Source organism: Osmerus eperlanus, chromosome 12 (genome assembly GCF_963692335.1).
Source record: "Osmerus eperlanus chromosome 12, fOsmEpe2.1, whole genome shotgun sequence".
NCBI lineage: Eukaryota > Metazoa > Chordata > Actinopteri > Osmeriformes > Osmeridae > Osmerus > Osmerus eperlanus.
The window spans coordinates 1,479,049-1,504,693 of record NC_085029.1 but is presented as its reverse complement, the minus strand read 5'-3'; the positions used below and the strand labels follow the sequence as shown (position 1 = coordinate 1,504,693).

At 43.7% G+C, this 25,645-nt stretch overlaps 1 protein-coding gene across 1 annotated transcript in view; it reads right to left on the bottom strand.

Moving 5' to 3' along the window:
• Positions 1 to 10,039: 10,039 nt before the first annotated feature.
• The window catches only part of LOC134031497 (alpha-N-acetylgalactosaminide alpha-2,6-sialyltransferase 1-like), a 50,510-nt gene continuing 34,904 nt past the window's right edge, over positions 10,040 to 25,645 (bottom strand). The window contains exons 9-10 of the mRNA XM_062475142.1: positions 14,802 to 14,998; positions 10,040 to 11,588 (exon numbers count right to left, since the gene is read on the bottom strand). Coding sequence (XP_062331126.1) covers positions 11,585 to 11,588; positions 14,802 to 14,998 — 201 coding nt within the window. The 3' untranslated portion in view covers positions 10,040 to 11,584. The remainder of the gene's footprint in view (positions 11,589 to 14,801; positions 14,999 to 25,645) is intronic.

The window sequence follows — 25,645 nt, the reverse complement described above, 5'->3', positions numbered from 1 at the left end:
TTGGCCCTTATTGTTAGAACTAAGCTAAGCTAAATGCAAGTTCCATTGTGTAGTCATTGCCATGGTGATTGTTTTGTTAAGGTCTTAAGGCATTCAAATGTCACTTTATGAGGTTATTTAACATTAATACGAGTTCCCCTTGCCTGCCTTTGGTCACCCAGTGGCTAGACATTTTGATAAGTATAAGCTAACGCTAAGTCCTGGTATTCTAGGTAGATAACATAAGCGCTCGCCAGCTAGCAAGCTAGTTTAAATAATATAACCTACGGGTATCTCTAATACAACATATATTTGGCCAACCATGTTACCATTGTATGAGTAATGTTATTCTAAAAGCGAAATCCAAAAGTTACCTGATGGCATACGAGGGTCTGAGAAGGCGTCTTCGCTGTGCAGACATCGAGTGCGTGTGGTGATGAGCGCTCAAGTTCTGAAAGACAACACGTTCTTCCAATGTCTCCATCGATAAAATGCCTTCGAGTCTTCTTAAATTCACCAGTAATTAATCAATAGGCAATCAATTGTGCGTGGCGTATGTTGCCTTGTTGGAATTTGTTCAATAACACGTGTGTGCCATTTCTGAAATAAATTCGTGTCGATATGTCCACTGTGGTGCTGTCTTCTGTGAGGTGTGGTCTTCGGCAGCTAGTTTGCATGTTAACTAGATATCTTCTAAAGCCGATTTGCATGTTAACTAGATATCTTCTAAAGCTAATTTGCATGTTAACTAGATATCTTGTTGGCAATAGTTACTAGTACTTATTGGTTTCGGGATATCTCTTGTTGGAATAGTTACTAGTAACTAAAGAATAGTTACTAGTATCTATTCCCGTTTTACTAGTAACTATTCTTTAGTTACTAGTAACTAATACAATAGTTACTAGTATCTATTCCCGTTTTACTAGTAACTTTCATTAGATACTAGTAACTATTCTTTAGTTACTAGTAACTAATCCAATAGTTACTAGTACCTATTCCCGTTTTACTAGTAACTTTCATTAGATACTAGTAACTATTCTTTAGTTACTAGTAACTATTACAATTCTTACTAGTAACATTATTATTCTTACTAGTAACAAATGCGTTTTTACTCGTCATTGCTTATGACGAGTAAAAATGACTACTTGATAGTACAATTTAAAATGTTACTAGTAAAACGGGAATAGATACTAGTAACTATTGGATTAGTTACTAGTAACTAAAGAATAGTTACTAGTATCTAATGAATAGTTACTAGTAAAACGGGAATAGATACTAGTAACTATTGGATTAGTTACTAGTAACTAAAGAATAGTTACTAGTATCTAATGAATAGTTACTAGTAAAACTGGAATAGATACTAGTAATTATTTGAAAAGATACTAGTTGGACACAAATAGTAGATATCTGTAAAGCAGAGCCCCATAGGATACCATTGTAAAATTGTCCAATTTGTTACTAGTAAAACGGGAATAGATACTAGTAACTATTGGATTAGTTACTAGTAACTAAAGAATAGGTACTAGTATCTAATGAAAACTTACTAGTAAAACGGGAATAGATACTAGTTACTATTGGATTAGTTACTAGTAACTAAAGAATAGTTACTAGTATCTAATGAAAGTTACTAGTAAAACGGGAATAGATACTAGTAACTATTGGATTAGTTACTAGTAACTAAAGAATAAGTACTAGTAACTTTAAAATAGTGACTAGTACGTTTATAGAAATAAATGTTAAAACGGCCTGCCATAAAAAGTTTAAGGCAGAATGTTTCAGTATGACAGATGCAGAGGATGTGGTTAGGAAATGCTTGAATAGATGAAACCACATTTGACTTTTTAGAGAATACAGGAAACGTGTAGACAGATACCTGCGTCATGTATGGCCCAAAGTCTAGACAGGGCCATCACGTATTGAAAGATATAAGAATGAAAGTTGTACTTCTTGAGTCGTGAGTCGAGTAGTCGAGGTTTTTCCTGAGCTTGTTTTTTGTAGAGTGTCGACCTGTGCCTATTTTAGCAAAGAGCTTCTTTTTTGTCAGTTGTACTGCTGTTTTATTAGTGACCTAGGGTCCCAGTTATTTTTTTTGTCGGCCTTAGTAAAGGAGGTTTAGCTTACCTTTTTCTTTTTCTTTTTACACTTTTGTTTCTGTTTCAATAATCTGCCAATAAAAATTTGAAAAGACAGTCGTTGCCCTACCGCCCATTTGTGCGCCCCTCGCTCGAGACCAAGGGATCCACTCAGCGCCACACACCTAGACTCAGGTGAGTTCCCCGGGAATCGCGACCAGTCATTTAGGCACGAAAACTGCCCAGCTGGTGTTTACGCGAAACAGGGTCTTGAAGTGTTCATCTGCTCAGACACATATACTCTCTCGATAGGTGCAGTGTTGCGTCTCACAGATAAACTAACGGGGGAATAAGGGCGGACGAGGGCCTTTGAACGTTTTTGTTATCGGGTGGGAAGGGCGTTGTAACCGGGAGGGGAACGTAGCCAAGGAATAAGTGATCGATAAACTATGATGTGTTGCCCAAAAAAGGGCCTATAAACATTTGCTGCTATAAAAGATCTCTTGAGGTTTGCGTTCGGAGGCCCCGGTGAGCGTCTGTGACATCGTGGTTTGGTTGGGTGCGGAGATTCCTTGCCGGGAGGGAGGGAGCCTCAGACTAACTTGTAGCCAAGCGTGTGTTCTCCGCACACGTAGCCTATGCAAATTCGTGAGACCCCGGGCGTGAGTTGGGTGGCGTAGAGAGGCGTAACAATATTATATATATATTTGTTGCCGGGGGACCAGCACCCTGGTCAGCGTCCTCGAGTCCCCACACGATCGTTCAACAGAAGTCAAACGGCGACAGAACATTCGGCACTCCCCTTACTTAAATCAAAAGTCTATCTAACTACTAACCTGAACTTCATTGCCACAGCCTAAACGTTGTCAATCTGTTCATGAAAATAATTAATTTCAGCTTAACCCTCGTGCTGCCTTCGGGTCACATGACCCAAATCTTCATAACGAACCATCGTTGTGTTTACCCAATTTTACCCAATACAAAAACAAATAAAAATAATTTTCTTTTAACCTTCGCAATGTGGGGGGTCTGAGACAGCCCAACGGTTAAAAGAAAATGCTTCACTTTGTTTTTGTATGCGGTAAAGTTGTCGCAATACAACGGTGGGTCACAATGACTGATGGGTCAGAATGACCCGAAGATAACACAAGGGTTAAACCGTACAACGGAACGTTAAATCCAATTCAACCAACGCAATCGCTACCAAGACGAACACAGCAGTAGTCTAGTACTGTACCGTAGTAGTACAATTTACCGGGCAGCTTCTCCACACAGGGCTATATCGCATTTTGCGTTGTTACTGACAATGATCGCTACCAGTGAGCTTTTTATGAATGAGCGATTTTCCACTAAATAAATGTCAAGCTTATTTACGTTTTGGGGGGCATATTTTCAGTTAGCAGATGGTACTGTTTGAATCGCGATTCCATCTTCTACTGCCGGGTAACGTCGTAGAATAATCTTCAAAGGGGGTTCTTTATTAATGAATGAATGCAATGAGTAGGCTAAATGCCTGAAAATATCATGAGAAGGGAAAAACTTAAAATGACGTTTAAGTCATAGAGATTATGTCAATTTTTACACCGGTCTGCCCAATTTATTCGTTTTGTTTCAACGATGAGGCTGCCTCTTGCAGGGGAAATGAGAAGACATCTATTTCATTCTACACTTCACTCGTATTTTCAGTTGTAAATGAGCAGCAAAAAAAAAAAATGCTTTTAAATCTATGTCATCTTTATAAATAATAAGTATGCATTTTTATATAAAATATACAGAAATATCAGTTGTAAAAATGTCATTCAAAAACGGACCCCTGTGCAACCGACGCAAGCAAGCACACCCTACAATTTCCCCAGAAATTGTACCCTCTCTAGTTCTTATTATTCTTTTTGCCCCCCTAAACTCAGTCAATATTTGGCCTACATAGACAACATAGGTGTCAAAAGTTTCGTCTTGGTAGCGATTGAGTTGCTTCTATTGGAATTTACGTTCCGTTGCATGGTTTGGGCTTAAGTTAAGTTTTTGTGGCGAAAAGTGAAGCTAACGGTGGCTAATTTGCTAGCCACAGTCACTGACGTTACTAACGTCACTACGTCACTAACGTCACGAAAACACGCGTGACTACCTTTGGCAGAACATTCGTTTCACATCTGTTAACTTGGGGGATAGCTAGGCTAACTATAGCTTTACTGCAAGGCAGCTGCAGAAACGCCACAAGCAAAGAGGCCAGGGTGATAACTATTTACTCATTTTACTTTGTGATATGACACACAATTGTGATGTGTAATGTACAATATAAGCTGATATTATTATGGAAGTACATCTACTTTCGGAAACAGTAGTCTACTATTTCACTGAAGTATTAGCATCATGACATTAGCCTGTGTTGCCCGGGCAACACATACTACAGTGGTCTATGATGTATCTGTTTTCAATCGTTAAAATAAACATTCCTCACATATACATTTTCGTTGTAGGATTTATTCTGACATTAGTAAACGATTTTTTAGTGAAATTACCATTACCTGTGGTTTCAAACCAGTGTAGCTCACTGCAACGCTGTAGCCTACGCAAGACACACTACAAAAACATCTACAGTACACAGCTGTTTAGGAAGTCAAACGGCAACAGAAAATGTTCGGCACTCCCCTTACTTAAATCAAAAGTATATCTAACTACTAACCTGAACTTCATTGCCACAGCCTAAACGTTGTCAATCTGTTCATGAAAATAATTAATTTCAGCCTAAACCGTACAACGGAACGTTAAATCGAATTCAACCAACGCAATCGCTACCAAGACGAACACAGCAGTAGTCTAGTACAGTACTGTACCGTAGTAGAATTTACCGGGGCAGCTTCTCCACACAGGGCTATATCGCATTTTGCGTTACTGACAATGAATGATCGCTACCAGTGAGCTTTTTATGAATGAGCGATTTTCCACTAAATAAATGTCAAGCTTATTTACGTTTTTGGGGGCATATTTTCAGTTAGCAGATGGTACTGTTTGAATCGCGATTCCATCTTCTACTGCCGGTAACGTCGTAGAATAATCTTCAAAGGGGGTTCTTTATTAATGAATGAATGCAATATGAGTAGGCTAAATGCCTGAAAATATCACGAGAAGGGAAAACTTAAAAGGACGTTTAAATCATAGAGATTAGGTCAATTTTTACACCGCTCTGCCAAATTTATTCGTTTTGATTCAGCTATGAGGCTGCCTCTTGCAGGGGAAATGAGAATACATCTATTTCATTCTACACTTCACTCGTATTTTGAGTTGTAAATGAGCAGCAACAAATATATGCTTTTAAATCTATGTAATCTTTATAAATATTAAGTATGCATTTTTATATAAAATATACAGAAATATCAGTTGTAAAAATGACATTCAAAAACGGACCCCTGTGCAACCGATGCAAGCAAGCACACCCTACAATTTCCCCAGAAATTGTACCCTCTCTAGTTTCCAGTTGAAATCCAATGCGTACAAGACGGTGTTGAACCCCTGCGAAATCTCTTCGGAAACCCCAGTTTGAGCGATGCGTTGAAATGGGCATGCGCAAAGTTGTTGCTCAGGGGCAGACTGAGGGGCAGGTTTGCTAAGGAAGAATTGTAATATTCTGTGATGACTTGTCTTTGGAAATGAAACTCTTAAGAGTCGCTTACCTTTTGGTCACATTTAACAATTTTGTATCACAAAAATTATTGGAGCACAAATTTGCATTGTGTGTCATACAGCTTTGGTGTGCTATACAAAGAATGTTTGCTTAATTATGTTACACATCACACATTGATTGCTTTTGTACATGTTTATAGTAAAGAATGAAAGACTAAATTATATTCCAGATTCAGTCTTTTATTTATTAAAGCTATGTTTCTGCATATGAGAAAATTGATGACCAATGACATGCTGGGGCTGAGCTGCACATGAATTACATGCATTGTCTACATTTATACGTGCTGGGTGCAACATTTAATATTGTGTGTGATTGAAATTCATGTAGACCATGGGTACATTGCAAAAGTGTCAGAACTGAGCAGAGCAGTCCAGTGTGATCTCTCCATCTCTGGATAAACCACTATATGCACTCGAGATCCGTTGTCCTGCGACCAAAGAGCGACTTAGCCGCAACTTAACCCATGGTACCAAAATTAATGTATCCAGACGACCAAGGTACAACGTCTCGGCAACGTTGTCCACGGGACCCAAAAATAACGTAACCAGCCGACCAAGGTACGACGTCGCGGCAACGTTGTCCACGGGTCTAAAAATAAGGTAATTAGCCGACCAATGTACAACGTCGCGGCAACGTTGTCCATGGGACCAAAAAATAACGTAACCAGCCGACCATGGTACAACGTCGCGGCAACGTTGCCCACGGGTCTAAAAATAACGTAACCAGCCGACCAAGGTATGACGTTGCGGCAACGTTGCCCCGGGTCTAAAAATAACGTAACCTGCCGACCAAGGTACAACGTCGCGGCAACGTTGTCCAGGGGACCAAAAAATAACGTAACCAGCCGACCAAGGTACGACGTTGCGGCAACGTTGTCCAGGGGACCAACTGGCAACATTCCCTTTATAACGTTGCCACGACGTTGCCAGAAGGTAACGTCGTGGGTTACCAACTGAGCACTTACTGGCAACGTTGCCGCAACGTCATGTGTTAGCTGGGTAGTGAGTTATTATATTGGTGTTGTTTTTACGTTGTGTCCGACTCAACTTATTTTCCCAGTTCGAAAGAGCTAGAAAGAGGGAGCTGATCTGGGGCGCGGAAAAGAGCGGCGGCGCTGACAAGCAGCCTGAGGTGAGAGCAGTGGTGGCTGGAGGACCGGAAAACGTCAAGCCAGGGTGGGTCGACGAGTTGAGTGGGTTGGTCAAGGCTGCTTCACTGGTCATGGAGAAGGGCTCCAGACAGCGTCGTAACACCAGCTCCACCCCCATGCTGGGGCCATATGCAGCGGGACTGGGACGGATTTCCCCGTCACCAGGGAAACGACAATGGGCGCAGGGGGGATGCACTCCTCACAACAGCATAAGCACAGGCAGCCTAGGGGCTGAAAACACACAAGCCCCTTCACCCCAGCTGACCAGGAGCGGGGGAGAGGAGGCCATCAATGCTGTCGAAGCTGTGTGGCTGAAAAACTGTCAGGGCCTAGACGAGATCCAACAGAGCCAGTTGAAACAGCTGCTACTAGAGTTTTAGCAATAGCTTTGCATGGGGGAAGGAGGAGGTGGGGCAGACACACTTGGTTCGGCACAAAATAGACATTGGGAATGCCCGACCGATTAAAATACGACCCCGTCGTATCCCGCTGGCCCTCAGGGAAGCAGAAGACAAAGCTATCGTTGACATGTTGCGGACCATCCGATAGCCCATGGTCTGCACCGGTTGTCATGGTGCCTAAGAAAGGGGGTAAACTTAGGTTCTGTGTCAACTACAGGGTGTTAAATGCTGTCACCATCAAAGACTCCTACCCCATAGCAAGGGTAGACGAGACGCTGGACCATGTGAGGGGGTCATCGTGGTTCTCCTCCCTTGACCTGCGCAGTGGCTACTGGCAGGTGCCCCTCTCACCGTTGGCACGGGAGAAAACTGCCTTCTCCACAGACAGGGGCATTGGCAGTTTAAGGTGCTGTGCTTCGGCCTCTGCAACGCGCCTGCTACCTTTGAGAGTCTCATGGACAGTGTGCTAGCTGGGATTCCTAGATGTGAGTGTGTCCCCGGGGGGAAAAAAGAGGTGAAAAGCTTCCTGGGGCTGGTGGGTTACTACCGCAGGTTTGTGAAGGGGTTTGCGGGGATAACTACTCCGCTAAACCACCTTCTCAGAAAGGACACAGTCTTCCAGTGGGCCGAGGAGCACCAGCAGCCTTTTGAAGCACTCAAACGCGACCTGGCGGAGGCCCCTGTCTTGGCCGCACCTAACCCGAATCATGGACACTGACACCAGCAATGAAGGGTTGGGGGCTGTGCTTGCCCAGCGTGGGCAAACGCTATTGTGTAACCAGGAGGGAACTATTGGCGGTGGTAGCAGCGGTACGCCACTTCAAGTACTACCTGGGGGGCCTGCCGTTCGTGGTCCGGACGGATCACTCTGCCCTGCAGTGGCTTCTCTCCTTCAAGGAGCCAGAGGGTCAAATGGCCTGCTGGCTAGAGGAGCTGCAGCACTACGACTTCCAGATAAAGCACAGAGCTTGCCGTCGACCCAGTAATGCCGACGCCTTGTCTTGTCGCCCGTGTGCCGAAGACGGCTGTGGGTACTGTGCTAAACGGTTCGAGCAGGAACGGGAGCTATGCACGGAGGAGGGAGTCACTGCCACGGTGAGCCAGCTGGTGGTGGCAGAGTGCCGGGGCCTTGAGACTGGGGACGTTGAATTGCGCCCCATTCTACAGTTGGTGGGATAAGGAACCCGACCACCGTGGGCGGAGGTGGCCCATTTCTCACCAGTCACCAAAGGGTTGTGGGCAAAATTTACTAACCTCAGAGTAGCGGAGGGGGTCCTTCAGAGGGGGTGGAAAAAGCCAGCAACCGGGGAAATGACGTGGCAAGTAGTGGTGCCTAAAGGGCTGCAGGGGAAGGTGTTACAGCAGATACATGGGGGGGTAGGTGCCGGGCATTTTGGGGTCTCGAAGACTTTAAAGCGTGTTCGGCAAGGCTTCTATTGGGCCAGGCACAGGAGAGATGTGGAGGACTCTTGTAGGAGGTGTAATGAGTGTGCTGCTAAAAAAGGACCCCCAGGCCGGTCACATGCTCTCTTACAACAGTTCCCAGTAGGGGAGCCCATGGAGAGACTGGGGGTGGATATAGTGGGGCCGTCCCCTACCACAGACAAGGGGAACAGGTTCATTCTGACCGCTATGGACTACTTTACAAAGTGGCCAGAGGCCTATGCTATACCAGATCAGGAAGCAGAGACTGTAGTGGAGGCTTGGGTATTTGATTTATAGCAAGTGTGTGAACGATAAAGCATTGACAATAGACAATAGTATTTGCAACCCCGAGGTAGTGTGGGGGGTTCTAAATCTAATTCTGCTTGGGCCCCTAAAGGCTTCCACCGGCCTTGGCTGCATGAATGAGTGAGGTTGAAAAAAGTACATTTGGGAGAGAGGGCATGGCCTGTCTCCCAAACTAGACCCAATTATGAGTTTTTGAATGTTTTTAACCTTTCCCCTAAATTGGTCGGTATTGTCCTACTATGTTATTCGTTTTTTAAAGGTCCCATGGCATGCTGTTTTTGTATGCTTTTATACAGGCCTTAGTGGTCCCCTAATACTGTATCTGAAGTCTCAGCCTTGGTGCAGAATTATAGCCACTACGAGCAGTCCCACAATGAGCTTTCCTTAGGACGTGCCATTTCTGTGTCTGTAGCTTAAATGCTATGAGGAGGAGAGAGGCGGGGCTAACTGCCATGCTTCCGTCATTTGCCATGTGTCAAAAACCAATGTCACGGTCGTAGCTCATTTTCTCATTGGTGGGCCAAATTTTCTGTGCGGGCAAAGCAGAGAAAGGGGAGGTAACCTTTCCCCTTATGACGAAATAAGGGGAAGATTTTCAGATCAGAGCATTTGAGCTTTCATTTTTTCAAAGGCAGAGAATTCCCAGGGATTGGTTTACACCTATCGATATTTCTAGCCACTGGGGGACCAAAGGCAGGCTAGGGGAACTCATATTAATGTCAAATAAATCCTCATAGAGTGACATTTTCATGCCATGGGACCTTTAAGGTTGTATGCTGAAGGATTCTAAATCTATGTGTCTATTCCAATATGTAATGATAGTATTCAATGACACAAATCTGTGTTCTAGAAAGAGTGGTCTGGAGTCGCAGAGGTCCGATAATATCAGCTTTAATGCAGCAGTTGGAAATCAACAAGTACAGAGCTCTGGAGTTGTCTAAGTTTCCCTACCCGCAACAGAGTTTGGGCTGGTTCACGAAGTCCAACTGGCTATCTGTCCCTCCCCAGCATATATTTATACAGTGCAATTGAAACACAAGTATCAAAAAAGGGTTGAGCTTGTTCTCTCGTGCATCAGGGAGTTGTTCTTGCCTACGCGTCCCACCTGCTCGGGTGCCGTCTCCACCCGGTTTCAAGGTTGTTTCTGAAAATGAAGACATAGAGACACAAAGAACAGCCTGCTTCCCACACTCAGTGTGAGACCCAATGTTTAAGCCTGGGCACACTTCTAAGTTCATAACTTTAATAAGCACAATGCATAACTTTAATAAGCACAATATATTCTTTAATCCCTCTTTTGATCTCTGAAAACACCAGAGATCAATCAACATAGCCCGGACCAACTACCGTCTCCTCGTCCTGGTCAGCCAGCCCCAGCAACGGCATTTGGAACCCCGTCTTTGGGTTCTCCACAGCCGAGACAATGATCCGGTTTCACAGGGACCTGATACACGGGATACAGCAACACTCATGTTGATATTGATATAGCACACTCTTAAGTAAAATAGCGGAAACCTTCTTAGTCCAGTACAATTCTAGTGTGGTCAAGCAGTATCACTCTTGTCCTAGTCGTAACCCTCTTTTCTGGACTCTCACATTCGTAGCAATAGCAAACGGTTCACTGCCCCTCCTGGCCCTTCTCCACCAACTCCTGGAACGTATGACTGGATTCTGGAGCCGCACAACACATGCTCCAGTGGTACCACGTACTTCCTTTCCCCAGCACCCTTAGGGCGTGCAAGGTTCTCTCGATGACCTTGAATGGTCCTGTCCATAAATGTACAACAGGCTTCCCCGAACATCGGATGATGTATTGGGGCAGGTGGGACAGGGTCTTCAAGGGGAAGGGGGGGGGGCAGACCACTCCTAGGTCTGATGAGGCATAGGGGCAGATGGGGCAGGGTCTCCAGGGGAATGGGGCCTTAGAACAGGGGTTAGGTAGTCAGACCCGCCGGTCTGACTCGTCCTGAAGCAGAAAAGAGTTACAGTCCCAGCATCACCTTATCTCCCATGATCAAGCAGTAACTGAGTCAAATGAGATGCGAACAGTCGAACACCAATGATTAAACACAGATATTGAAATCAAGAACCCATTTGAGGATTTAAAGTGGATATTTTTTAAGTTAAAATAAATCCCTCCTTTCACACCCTTATAGGGTGTGACAACAAACCCAAATTTAAAAAATATCCCATTACCGATTACACAATGTTGACATACAATAATGATGAGACTATGCAGCGTTATAGCCAAGTGGTGTGGACACACTGGACACAGTGGGAAAACCCTAATGATGTTATAGGGGAAAACCCACCGTCACTCCAGAGTGGACATTCGACATCCATGTATCCACGGCAGACCTGGACATGCTCACAGGCCCCCTTCACCACATACATACAACTTTAGCCAAGCTTTTAGAATTGTAATAAAATAAAATAAATTCGAAACAAATAGAAAAACCAGAAATAAGACAGGATATTTTAAAGTTTTCATAAGATCCCTCCTTTCATTGATAACTTTAATCAATACCCAATCTCCTCGTTTGACTCCTCCACTCTTTGGTTTACTGCTTCACCTGGAACAGAATTTAGCAGAAGACATCTCTTTTCTCGTGAGCATTAGGTTTAAGTTGTGTAATTATGATCTTCTATAATTCAATTCAAATGTTGTTAATGCATCAGGTACAGGACTGGGAAAGATTTCAATCCACTGTAAACATATCTATAATTACCAGGCAGTATTGACCCTTCAGTTTTCTTATTGTTGAGCAAACACATGTAACAGCATCTAATAAGACAATACATCATCATTTGATATTCAACTCCTATTAGTCATGCCTAGAAATGACAATCTGTTTCTTTGTTCCCTTCTTTAGAAAATCAACTGTTAGTCTAATTTCTTTCACTCCAAAAAACCTTTTCTGTCTTTAAAAAAAGTTTAAGACCAATATTGTTTTAGATTCTCTATTTTACCAAATCACACCTCTTTTTATCAAAGATATGATCAAAGCAATTTTCATTATGCCAAACCAGAATCCGTATGCTTCTTAAATGAAATATAAACCAAATAATGTTCTTAATGTAGCTATTAACCAAACATTTTTCCCAACTATATTTTCTATAAAGGTCAGATAGGTAGAACTTCATAACTCGTTTTGCTGCAGTTCAAAACGAGCCAATTAGCTCAAACCATCATAACCACAATTTATTAGACTTGATGAGTCTTCCCAAATTATTTCAGAACTGAATGTTATAATAACCCTCTTCATAATACAACATTATCACAGCCTAACTGTTTATCCCAAACAGTATGCCAGGCTCTGATAAAACTCTCAAATAAAACTTAAAACCAAATTACAATTAAACTCCAAATAAAAGTACATTTAGTTATTTTCTCTTTCTCATTTTTAACCAAATGATATCTAATACCTTTATCAAAACTCTTAAAAACCCTAGATTTTACTATTTTGACTTAAAATGTTATCCCATATACCTTCAAAGTATATTTATAGTTTCCTCTTCAAAACATCAGTGTTTAAACCAATCATCTCTTCACATCCACAAAACGTTCTTGTTTTAGTTCATAACCTTCCATGATCCTCTCTAAACCAATCCTTTATGTAACTTTCCAATTGCTTCCTCATAATTTTTCACATACATTTCCTCAAACCATTCTTTGACCAACACAGCTGTTTAGCGTATACCGTCTATTCACTTAATTTTGCTGTAGTATAACACTTTCCAATTGTATTAGAACCAATTTATAAACCAGGGGTATACCCTCTGGGATAACTTTTGTAAGATCTCAACGTAACAGACTCTTTTAGCCCCCACCTTTCTCCATCTCTCCTCGGGATTTCTTTAACTTCTTGGTCAAAGGAAAAAACACACCACACTCCTCTCTATTTTTATTCAACTCAATCTGACTCCACACAAATAGACAGTGTTCAGGGACTCTAACCCTTGGAGAGGACTCTAACCTCCCCTTGGACAAAGACAACGAGTTTAGGGACTCTAACCCCTGGAGAAGACTAACCTCCCCTTGGACAAAGACAACGAGTTTAGGGACTCTAACCCCTGGAGAGGACTCTAACCTCCCCTTGGACAAAGACAACGAGTTTAGGGACTCTAACCCCTGGAGAGTGTCATGGAAATTTTGGAATACAGTTATAATATGTGTGTTTTATATGAGGAATGTGTTTTAAGGGAAGTCTGAAGAAGCTTAATACAGTGACAGTTGATTCAACCCATTTGGTAGAGATGCCATTTGCAGTTTTATAACTAGGAGACGTGAAGTCTAAGAGACGGGAAGTCTGGGTGACCTGAAAGAGTTCTTGTCACCTGGGGGGAAGAGACAGCTGGTCTGGAGACAATGTGGATTCAACTGTATTGTTATTGTGATCTGCTGCTCTGACCCTTCCTGTTGCAATGGGTGGGGTTAATCAAATACTTGTTTGAAGTGCCCACACAAAGGACAGTTGACCATTTGACTGGTGAACTCCTGTGGTTTTACTATCTACTGGTTTGGGGAGAGAGGCCACATTAAAGAACCGTGGGAACTTGATATGAAGTCAAACTGTCACCAGAGATGTATTGTTTCAAACTGTCACTGAACAGTGCTGACCAATAACAGAGTTCAGAAAAACCATTTGATCTAAAGTTTATATAAGGCAGGGTTTTAGGGTTGTTCTGTATCACTCTGGCGAACGACCTGTGTGGCTAGCACCTCCTTCGTTATGACTGATCACAAAGTACTTTGTTAAATCATGATCTGTATAAGCAAAATAAATTGTAATAAACCCACATCTCTTGACTACTCAGATCTACACAGTGCCGCTTGAATTTCCACCATTTCAAGAGGACTCTAACCTCCCCTTGGACAAAGAGAACGAGTTTAGGGACTCTAACCCCTGGAGAGGACTCTAACCTCCCCTTGGACAAAGACAACGAGTTTAGGGACTCTAACCCCTGGAGAGGACTCTAACCTCCCCTTGGACAAGGACAACGAGTTTAGGGACTCTAACCCCTGGAGAGGACTCTAACCTCCCCTTGGACAAGGACAACGAGTTTAGGGTCTCTAACCCCTGGAGAGGACTCTAACCTCCCCTTGGACAAGGACAACGAGTTTAGGGACTCTAACCCCTGGAGAGGACTCTAACCTCCCCTTGGACAAGGACAACGAGTTTAGGGTCTCTAACCCCTGGAGAGGACTCTAACCTCCCCTTGGACAAAGACAACGAGTTTAGGGACTCTAACCCCTGGAGAGGACTCTAACCTCCCCTTGGACAAGGACAACGAGTTTAGGGACTCTAACCCCTGGAGAGGACTCTAACCTCCCCTTGGACAAGGACAACGAGTTTAGGGTCTCTAACCCCTGGAGAGGACTCTAACCTCCCCTTGGACAAGGACAACGAGTTTAGGGACTCTAACCCCTGGAGAGGACTCTAACCTCCCCTTGGACAAGGACAACGAGTTTAGGGTCTCTAACCCCTGGAGAGGACTCTAACCTCCCCTTGGACAAGGACAACGAGTTTAGGGACTCTAACCCCTGGAGAGGACTCTAACCTCCCCTTGGACAAGGACAACGAGTTTAGGGACTCTAACCCCTGGAGAGGACTCTAACCTCCCCTTGGATAAAGACAACGAGTTTAGGGACTCTAACCCCTGGAGAGGACTCTAACCTCCCCTTGGACAAGGACAACGAGTTTAGGGACTCTAACCCCTGGAGAGGACTCTAACCTCCCCTTGGACAAGTCATAGTATAGGTGCATCAGAATGATGTTACTAACTTTTCAGTGCCTCTTCCAGATTCCTCTCTCCTTTGGTAAAGTATGATTATTTTGGCGTCATGGAGTCTTTTCCAGGTTTTCATCTCCAGGTTGTAGTCATGATTCACGAAGAAAATTATGCTGGTTTTCTTATGTCTCTCAAAATAGTAGTTTGAGTATTTACTGTGGTCTTCAGTAATAAATCCATACGCATCCACCTAAGAGAGCAGACAGATTTCATACATCTACTTGATTTGCATAAATAAAACTAGTTGAAACTAAGTGTTTTAGATAATGCACTGCCTATCAATTACTTAGAGGGAGACAGTATGCCACAGTTTGGTACTTGTTACTATTATCCTGACTGATTTCAATGAAACATGTTCAAAGCATGAGATACTTAACAATGTTCATGACAAAGGGCTGACTTTAAGACAAGAGGACGGTTTGGCCTAGCTAGCCTACCGTATTTTTCGGAAAATAAGCCACATTTTCTATAAGCCGCACCCCACCAGAATGGGAGCTTTGTGTTTGTAAATCGGAGTACAGATCGCACCGGAATGTAGGCCGCACTTTAAACGGGGACAACGATTCCGTAGCGCCGACTAGCGTTGAGCAAAACAATGATCACAACTGTTGGTTTGCTCAAAAAAACTTTAACATTGGACAGCTTGGATAGTCATCTAACTAGACAACATTCCCAATCAGGGTGAACACTCAAATTATCTAAACTACAGACCATAACATTACACATATCAAAACAAAACGAACACAACAATAGAACTCCAAACTGGGGCCCGTTCTCCGTACGTTGCTTATTACATCCGAGATCAAATGACACATCCAAGACGACTTCATCTTTCTAATCATGACCTCGCTAATTCGGTTCTTCGAACACCCATGTTGTTTATGATTAGTATAGCTGGATTGAGTTATGCATTGGTCTAAAAGGGGGTATGTATCGATAGTAGAAACCTTGATCAGCAACGCTGCTATTGGCTGCTCACAGAAGTCTATGGCTGCTCACCGTGGCCAAAATGAGCGCCCTGTTTTTTCCGCAACAGAGCCAACAGAGCAACAGCTTGCTCGAAGGTTACTCCGAATTTGAAGATTTTATCAGAATGCCAGGGAACACCTCAAAGTCTGCAAAATCCAAGAAAGAGGGCTGGCAAAAAGTAGCAGACGCGTTTTATCGCTTATTACAGTAAGCTAGGCCTATGTTTTTTTTTTTTTTTCATATTTTCATTTATCATCTTTAATGACATATGATGTGGTTTCAACAAATGTATTATGTAAATGACACCCTCACAAAAGAACAATAGGCTATCCTCTCAAAAAGTATCTATCACGCAATGAGCAATTAATTCGGTTTCATGTTAAATTCTGCTAATTATTCTTGCACCTCCTGCAACAGGTTCCTGTAGTAAAAACGGACAAGACATGTCTGTGACAGACTTCCTGTATCACCTCTGCTTGTAAAGCCTCAATCTAATCATGTTTACATAAAATAAACCTGCTCCCGAGCAGGTTTAAGCTTACGGACCTGTTGCTATTACAGCAAGTCCAGGATGAGCTTCGAAGAACCGAACAATCCAAGATAATAACAAATCGTCAACAATCAAATCCAGCTAACTGAGTTAGCGATGTACGGAGAACGGGCGCCTGCTTATCTAACTAAGCTAATGCCTTTAACTTCGTAACTTTTCAACTTGCCACCGGGCAGTTGTGATTTACCACCACAGGCCCGATGACGTGCCAGTGGTGGTAAATCACAACTTAAAACACGTTTTCATAAAAATATTAAGATTGATACATGGACATTATAAAAATATATCTGCTATTGAAATCAGTGTGAACAGATACACTCAGTCTATCTCTATATCACAACTCAAGTGGTCATATCGTCATGGCTGAACACAGCTATGACGATCATAAACATAGTCCAACAAAGTTTGACAGTGAGACCACAAAAAAATAGGCTTTTGGAGGAACTTGAGATGTGAACCATATTTTTTATTAACTTATTAAATTAACAGATCTATAACTTATTAACTTTAAATTAAACAAATGCTTTGATACTCAAAAAGGTATATTGGAAAAAATATATATGATGCAGGAGACTTGCAAAGGATCTTCCATGAAAATCATGAACATGATAACATCAGTGGACCAGAAGTAGTAGTGTGCAGTATTGGAGCATGTCAAGCCTACTTACTTTTATAAGTGTACTTCTTATTACGCGGGGGGGGGGTATCTGGAGCATTCTTTCAAATCGACTCTCCGCCAAGAGACCCGCCCTCCTCTAACTCTGATTGGCCGTGAACCTTAAACAAACCGATCAAACCAACGATGGCAGCGAGTATTACCCAATCAGGGGTAGAATAGGACAAGTCTTCACAGAATGCGGGTGGGATGATTTGCATGGGATGCTGCGTTGAAGATAACTCTGAAAATTGATTCAAAACGGGACGCGCTATTTTATTCTCAAATACGGGACAAATCCGTATTTTAAGGGACGGGTGGCAACCACTTCGGTTGTGGATAGTATGTCCAGAAATAAAGCCAAGTCACTCATTTAGTGGCAAAATCCATTGTTATATCTACAAAATTATTTTAGATATAGTATAAGTTTAGTTATCTTGCAAAGGTAGGCTATCCTGAGGCTAGCCTACTGTAGAGAGGCGGTTAGAACCGAAACTGTACTGACTGTAGCGAGTGGTATGTGCCAGTGGAGCAAGTGGTACGTGACAGTGCCTCTAATGTAAAGTCTGCTTTACATTAGTCACACCATTACACTATATGCAACATAATGTCTAAATCGACTACTTTGTACGCGACAGTAAACAAAAGCTGCAAGACACCCAATGCAACTGCCACGAGACACTTGCTACCACTATCAACAGAACAGTAACTGTCATGTGCCAGTAGAGGCGCTGTCACGTACCACTAGCTACTGTCACGTACCAGTGGAGGCACTGGCACGTACCACTAGCCACTGTCACGTGCCAGTGGAGGCACTGGCATGTACCACTAGCTACTGTCACGTACCACTCGCTAGTGATGGGAAGTTCGGATCATTTTACTGATTCGGTTCTTTGAATCTCGTTCAGTAAAATGAACGAATCTTTTTTCGAGTCATTCGTTCATTTCAACGGGGGGGGGGGGGGGGGGGGCTATCGGTCCACTGCAAACACGTATCATATTCTCATGTAGGTTAGTGCATGACATGTGCACCAGCAGATACTATTTTAAAAGAGTGAAAATATGATACATTAAAATAATGTATCATGACAGTTGTATGATTTGGTCATTTATTATCACACTAGCATTTAATTATCACGGCAAACAATTACACTGCACTAAATGTAAAGTGAAAATAACAAAACCAGTCAGTATGATGACTGGAGCGAATATCATGCACGTCTTACTAAAACAGCGGCAACGCGAAAGGGAATGAGGAAACTGTTTCCTCTACTAAAAAATACAATGCGGGTCACGTGAAAAAAGGATCCAAAGACTCGTAGAAAGACCGAGTCGGGAAATGAACGAATCGTTCGTTTCCTCCAGTACAGAGCCTATGCAGGTCACGTGAAAAATGATCCAAAGACTCGTAGAAAGACCGAGTCGGGAAATGAACGAATCGTTCGTTTCCTCTAGCTACCACTACAGAGCCTATGCAGGTCACGTGAAAAATGATCTGTACCAAGGCTGAATTTCGGGAAAGAGACTTCTGATACAGTATTAGGGGACCACTAAGGCCTATATAAAAGCATCCAAAAACAGCATGTCACCTTTAAACTGTAATTTCTATCTCTCTCCCTCCAACTCCTCCTACCTCCCCTCCCCTTGTAACTTTCCGGTGCAACCTCCGCTCCCTATCCCCCTCCCATTTCTCCTCTATTGTAACATCCTCCCTCCCTCCCATTGACGAGTTCTCGTCCCACCCCACTAACACTGCCACCGACACCTTGTTAACCACTTTAACTGCATCACTTGACTCTCTCTTTCCCCTGTCAACCAGGCCTGCACAATCTTCTTCCTCCTGCCCGTGGCTTACGGATGTTATTCGTGAGGAACGGTCCACCATGGGTTTTTAAAACACCAAAATCCATTATTCAACTTTATAGATGTAGGACAGGACCGGGAGACTCGCGACCAGGTCCAGCGTTGGCTGACCGACGACCAGGCAGGTGCTGACAACTCAAACCCCCCACACCACAAGGGATGTGTGTGGGGGGGACAGAGAGAGGAGAGCAGGGATTAGAGAATGCCAGGAGCAGCTAACAGTTACAGTCATAATAGAATGAGATCCCCACCGGTCAAGTGTGGACTGGTGCAGCAATTTAACAGAGCAAAAAAGGGGAATTTGATGCAACCCCACACACCAAGACAGCGACAGCCCCCCTCATTTGGAACATGAAATCTGTTCCAGGGGAAGAGAACTCTAAAATAAGTTATACTTAAAGAATAAGGATGGAAACAACCCGTCCCCCGTTGCCTCCAACTAGTAACATACTTACCTTTAACAGTCGTAGAATTGACTAAACAATAACGTTTTTAACCTAATTTTAAACGTCGAAACAGTATCAGACTCCCTAATTGAGACGGGTAGTTTATTCCAGAGAAGAGGCGCTCTATATGAGAACGCCCTACCTCCAGCTGTTTTTTTCTTAATTTTGGGAACCACCAGATAGCCGGCATCTTGAGATCTAAGTGTCCTTGCGGGGCAATAGGGTGCAAGGAGACCGAAGAGGTACAGTGGTGCCAATCCATGCAGAGATTTGTAGGTTAGTAGTAGAACTTTGAAGTCAGCTCTGGCTTGGATAGGGAGCCAGTGTAGAGAGACAAGAGTAGATGTTATGTGATCAAACTTTCTTGTTCTGGTCAATAGTCTAGCAGCAGCATTTTGCACCCGCTGTAAATTTTTTAGGTGGGTAATTGGGAGGCCAGAGAACAACACATTGCAATAGTCCAATCGGGACGTAACAAATGCATGTATTAGTTTTTCGGCATCATCCTTTGAGAGAAATTTTCGTATTTTGGCAATATTACGTAGATGGAAAAATGCAGTTCTAGTAATTTGCTTAATATGGTCCCCCCCTATCCCCTCTCTTTCAAACCATCTCCCCCTCCATCATAACTTTTCTTCTCCATGTCCTAAACTCCTCTCTTACCTCCGGCACCTTCCCCTCTGCCTTCAAACAGGCTAGAGTTACCCCTCTACTCAAAAAACCCTCCCCTTAACCCTGCCGTCCTCCAGAACTACAGACCAGTATCACTGTTACCCTTCTTTTCAAAAACAATTGAGCGTGCTGTATCTAACCAACTGTCAAACATTCTCTCTCAGAACAACCTGCCCAACCAATCGGGCTTCAAGACTGGCCACTCCACAGAGACTGCCCTCCTTTCAGTCACCACTGCCCTCCAGTCTGCCAGAGCGGCTTCCAGGTCATCCGTCATCATTCTGATGGACCTTTCTGCAGCGTTTGATACGGTTAACCACCAGATCCTGCTCTCCAGACTTTCTGAGATGGGCATCACTGGCACTGCACTCCAGTGGATCTCATCCTACCTGTCGGGAAGATCCTACCAGGTCTCCACTGGTGTCCCACAGGGCTCCGTCCTTGGACCCCTCCTCGTCTCTCTGTACACCACCTCACTTGGACCAATCATCACCTCCCATGGCTTCTCCTACCACTGCTACGCTGACGACACACAGCTGTACCTGTCGTTCCCCCCGAACGATCCGGGGATCTCAGCTAGGATTGAGGCCTGCCTCACAGACATCTCCGCCTGGATGGCCGAGCACCACCTCCAGCTGAACCTCGCCAAAACAGAACTTCTCATCATCCCGGCTAAACCCTCCATCTCCCACGATCTCTCAATCACCCTGGGATCTGCGACGGTGAACCCTTCATCCTCTGCCAGGAACCTTGGGGTTACCATGGACGACGAGCTCTCCCTCACGGCCCACATTGCTGCAGTCTCCCGGTCGTGTAGATTCACCCTCTACAACATCCGGAAGATCAGGAGATACCTGTCTGAGCACTCCACCCAGCTGCTAGTCCAAGCACTTGTCCTCTCCAAGTTGGACTACTGCAACTCGCTGCTCTCCCAGCATGTGCAACCCGCCCTCTTCAGAGGATTCAGAACGCAGCGGCCCGCCTGGTCTACAATCTACCCAGACGCTCCCATGTTACCCCGCTCCTCATCTCTCTCCACTGGCTACCTATCATGGCCCACATCAGATTCAAGACCCTGGTACTGACCTTCCGAGCAGTGAACGGGACTGCACCCGTCTACATCAAGTCTCTCCTGCAGCCTTACACCCCCACCCGTCACCTACGGTCTTCTTCAGACAACCGCCTGGTGGTCCCACCGCTCAAGACCGCCCGGTCCCAACACAAGCTCTTCTCCTGTCTGGCCCCCCAGTGGTGGAATCAACTCCCCACCTCCATCAGAGACACTGACTGTCTCTCCACCTTCAAGAAAAGGCTCAAGACGCACTTGTTCCGGGAGTACAACGGTACTTAGGAATGGTTTGCTGGACCCCATGTTAGTTTCCTCAAGGATCACAATGACTCTTGCTTAGAGTCTTGCTGCTTTTGTTGGTTAGGGGTAACTGATTTAAATTGTTGAATTTTTTTTACTGTTGCTTGCTTTTCTACAGGTACACTTGCACATATAGCGATTCATGTTGTTTAATTGTAACTTGTTTAACTACATGCTCTTGTGGTTCTTCCCTTTGGAACTTATTTTGGTTGTTCACAATATGTGCTTCATGTTTTGGCTACCCGCAATGTTTTTGGGGCTATCTTGTTGTTATTATCAGTGACCTATGCACTTTGTAAAGCTCTCTCTTGGAAGTCGCTTTGGATAAAAGCGTCTGCTAAATGAATAAATGTAACCCACTCAGAGCTACTTTGTCTAGCCAGTGTTTGGGCCAGCTTCACCATCACTGGTGCAAATGTAAAAGGAAGAGAATGTTCAGCGAGAGTAGCAAGGACCATCGCCTAGACAAAGAAAACATTATTAGATTTTCATAAGTAAAACTTTTGCAAATGTCCTGCCTTTTATTATAACCCTATGCCTGGGTTATTGAGTCTAGTTCAACTCTAACGTCACTGTGTCCAATCCCGACCGCTGTAAACTACTATTGTCCAAACCCGAACGGGGTTTGGACACTCAGTTTCCGGTCTTTTTGCCAGCATTTTCTTTTGCTATCGGCAGCAAAGTGTAAGTAGTATTATTTTAGGCATACCAAACAATCTACGTGTAAAATTTCATGAACATATATGGACGTTTACATGTCTAAATAATATAGGAAAGTTACTTTGGCCGAAAGACCACTCGGCGACACTCGGGCGACGCTTGGGCGACGATATTTACTCTGACAAGTGTGTCTTTGTTGTCATCGTACTGCTACTATGGGTTAGCATATGAGTGTATTTCAATGCTAGCTTAACACTACTTTGTCTTGCCAATGAAAATACACGATCATGTGTGACGTGATCTGTAGTCGAGGGGAGGAAGGGATGGGGGCTATCAAACTTTGAGAAGAGTTCAACAAAACATCCAGCAGGTGGTGGTATACAGTCAAATTGAGATTTTATCGCATAGTTTGGAGATGTTGAAGCGTGATATCTTATTGTGGAGGACATAACTATGTCCCCGGATATGTTGACAGCATTGGTCAGTTTGGTGACCCTGGATCAAGTTAATATCCCCAGAAAAACAGCAGCGGCCAGTGTTTAGAAGTGCGGTCGGGTTTGGACAAGGGTAGCGCAAGGCTAATTTACCGGCGCCAGCGTCTTTTGACCAGCTCTAGTAAAGGCTAAGCTAACTCAAAATTTTTAAACAATATTTAGCTCGAAAGGTAAGAAGTTAAAGCTTAACGTGAAATCAGTAAATCAGATGAAAACGTGATACGATTATTTTTATCAATATTTGAAGTGGCATTTTCTCAGAATGTTAGCTAAAAACCGGTCGGGATTGGACACAGTGACGCTAGTACAATTGACTAAAAACCATGTACAGTACATACAAATTGTGCTGGTAATGTAGCCTGCTTCTATGTAGCCTGACAATAGCCTACTGGCAAACATCAAGTAACAGTGAAATAGTAGTTATGATTTAGTGACGGAGAAAACTACAAGCCTATTTAATCTATACTACACACCTCTGCATTAGCAACCCGATGACATGTGGGTACAGGCAACCTAACTCGCGCTCTCATGGCTTCAGGCCCTGCCTTGGGAGCATTTTGACTTGGGACTGGAAGCACAGTGCACACTTTTTGGCGGTGCACCTCTGTTTGGCAGTGTGCCAAAAGAGCCTGAGAGCCCTTGTTGCTGTAGTTTATTTCTTTGCTGCAAAGGCTGCATTTTGCATACCCCGCTTTGTAAATTTTTACAAAATACTGTGACAGTGGGAAGCTGTGCTGAACTCCCTTCACATCGGTCTTGACCTCGATCTTTAGCCAGGCCCAGCTCCATTTGCACCTCAGCCCTGAGTGTGCTATATAAATTGAATCCTTCTCTTTAAGCTTGCTCATTCTGGTCAATATTGTCAATATTTTATGTGCTGGACCAGGGCTACTTTTTCATGATCATAAAAGTTTGTTAAGGCTAACTCCGACTACATTAAATCAACGTTAAACGCCAGAGCAGGTGTTTCGATCACTCATTAAACCAGACACCAATTGGTCTTGTTTCATTACGTGTTCGTTTTCATTTCGCTCATATCTTACGACAAGATATAGATTAAAAATCAGATAACAATACTAATGCAGTGGAGGAGATAGCCTTGCCAAAATCCTTCACATTGAACTAGCTCTAACATTGTAGGTAGGCTACTGCAACACGTTTCGCTGATCTTACGTTAGCTGACAAGCTGATTAGCCGACAAGCTGACTAGCCGATAAGCTTGCTTTCCATTATAACATTAACGTTAAACATCTTAACAACAACGTTAGAGAAAACAATTATATTTTTGGCACTTGGCAGATAACAGCACTTACCTCAAAACTAATGTCAGTGTCCATTGAAGTAGCGCCAGATAATTTCTCCATAAAGGGGCTCTGCCTGTTCGTGGTAGCTGAAAAGTTGAATATATTCGCGGTCTTTTCAAAGAAGACGCTGCAGTTCACTTGATCGTGATTGGCCAAATGACTCGCCTGACGTATCACCAAATATGCTTTATTGTGAAGACGACCGCAGTAGGTTTTTGAAACTCCCGTTTATGGGAAATTGTACCCCCCCCCCCCCCCCCCCCCACAAATAAAAACTCTTCGGATCTACACGATTCACGTGGATGACATTTTTTTCATTCAAAACGGCTATTTTCACCGAAAAGTGACAAATTTGCAGGTATGATTGTGGCGCGTCTGGTGTGCCCCGGATCAGCGCCGCACCCACCGGACGGAATGTCACAGTCAGAATTGCTACAGACGTCTGGCGCAAATTCGGTGCAGATCTGCATAGTGAGTGTGACTGCTGCGCGAATCTGCTGATTAGAAAACGGATCTGGCACAGATGTAAATGCTGTCTGGGCAGTGCTCTCCGGCAAATCGAAAGGCGGTGGTACTTGTTTTTACATTAACAGTGGCTGGTGTGAATATGGGACAGTGATTCTGCAGCACTGGGGCCCGTTCTCCGTACGTCGCTAACTCAGTTAGCTGGATTTGATTGTTGACTATTTGTCATGATATTGGATTGTTCGTTCTTCGAAGCTCATCCTGGACTGTCATAGCAACAGGTCCGTACGCTTAAACCTGCTCTGGAGCAGGCTTATTTTATGTAAACAAGATTTGATTGCGGCTTTACAAGCAGAGGTTTTTACGACAACAACCTTTCTCAGAAGGTGCAAAAATAATTAGCAGAATTTAATATTGTAATGCTGGGGGGTAGAACCTTGGGGGGTGGGACTGAGGAATAGACTTGGGGGGGGGGGGTTTGGTTTACACAAGTTCGAGTGTTATTGGTTAATTGGGGGAGATGTCTAGCCTGGTTTGGGTATTGGTGGAAAGGTTGAAAGGTATGAGGGGCAGTGAGGGACATTATTCAGAATACCCTCTCACACACACAACTGAAATGCTTTCACAGACACTACTGAAAAGCTCTCACACACACTACTGAAAAGCTCTCACACACACTACTGAAAAGCTATACGCTCACACACACACTACTGAAATGCTCTCACACACAGCTCTCACACACACTACTGAAAAGCTCTCACACACACAGGGGCGTCTTAATAGCACTTGAGGCCCCTGGGCTATGGACTTTGTTTTTCATTTTTTGAGGCCCCCCACACGCTAATCGCACAATCGCACGAGTGCTTGTATTGTTATTTACATTCCGTTGCACGGTTTAGGCTGAAATTCAGTTGTTGTGGTAAAAAGTGCCTTGTGTCAACGAAGGGAACTCAGTGCTAGCTTACGTCACAACGTCAGCACACGTTAGCAATGACGCATGGATACAACGTGCATTGCTGTTGCACAGCAAGTATCGTATCGTGCCGTGGTGTACTAGCAGCATTATACATTTAAGCAATTCAAGACGTGCATGTACAGTAAGTAATGTCACAATAAATTATGTATTTAAACTCAAGCTTGTGTGGTGCGTCGCTGTATTCAATGCCACAGCCTAAACTTTATGTCAAAAGAAACTTTAATTTCTGGCGCATTCAAACAATCCCCTCAGTGAAGTTTGGCTAGCAACAGCAGCTAGGCTAGCTTGCTCGTAGCACAATTCAGCTTCTCCACGCAGGGCTCTAGACTGAGACCAAAAAGTCGCGTTTGAGGGCATATTTTCAGTTAGCAGATGGTACCGTTTGAATCGCGATTCCATCTGAAAAATACTGCC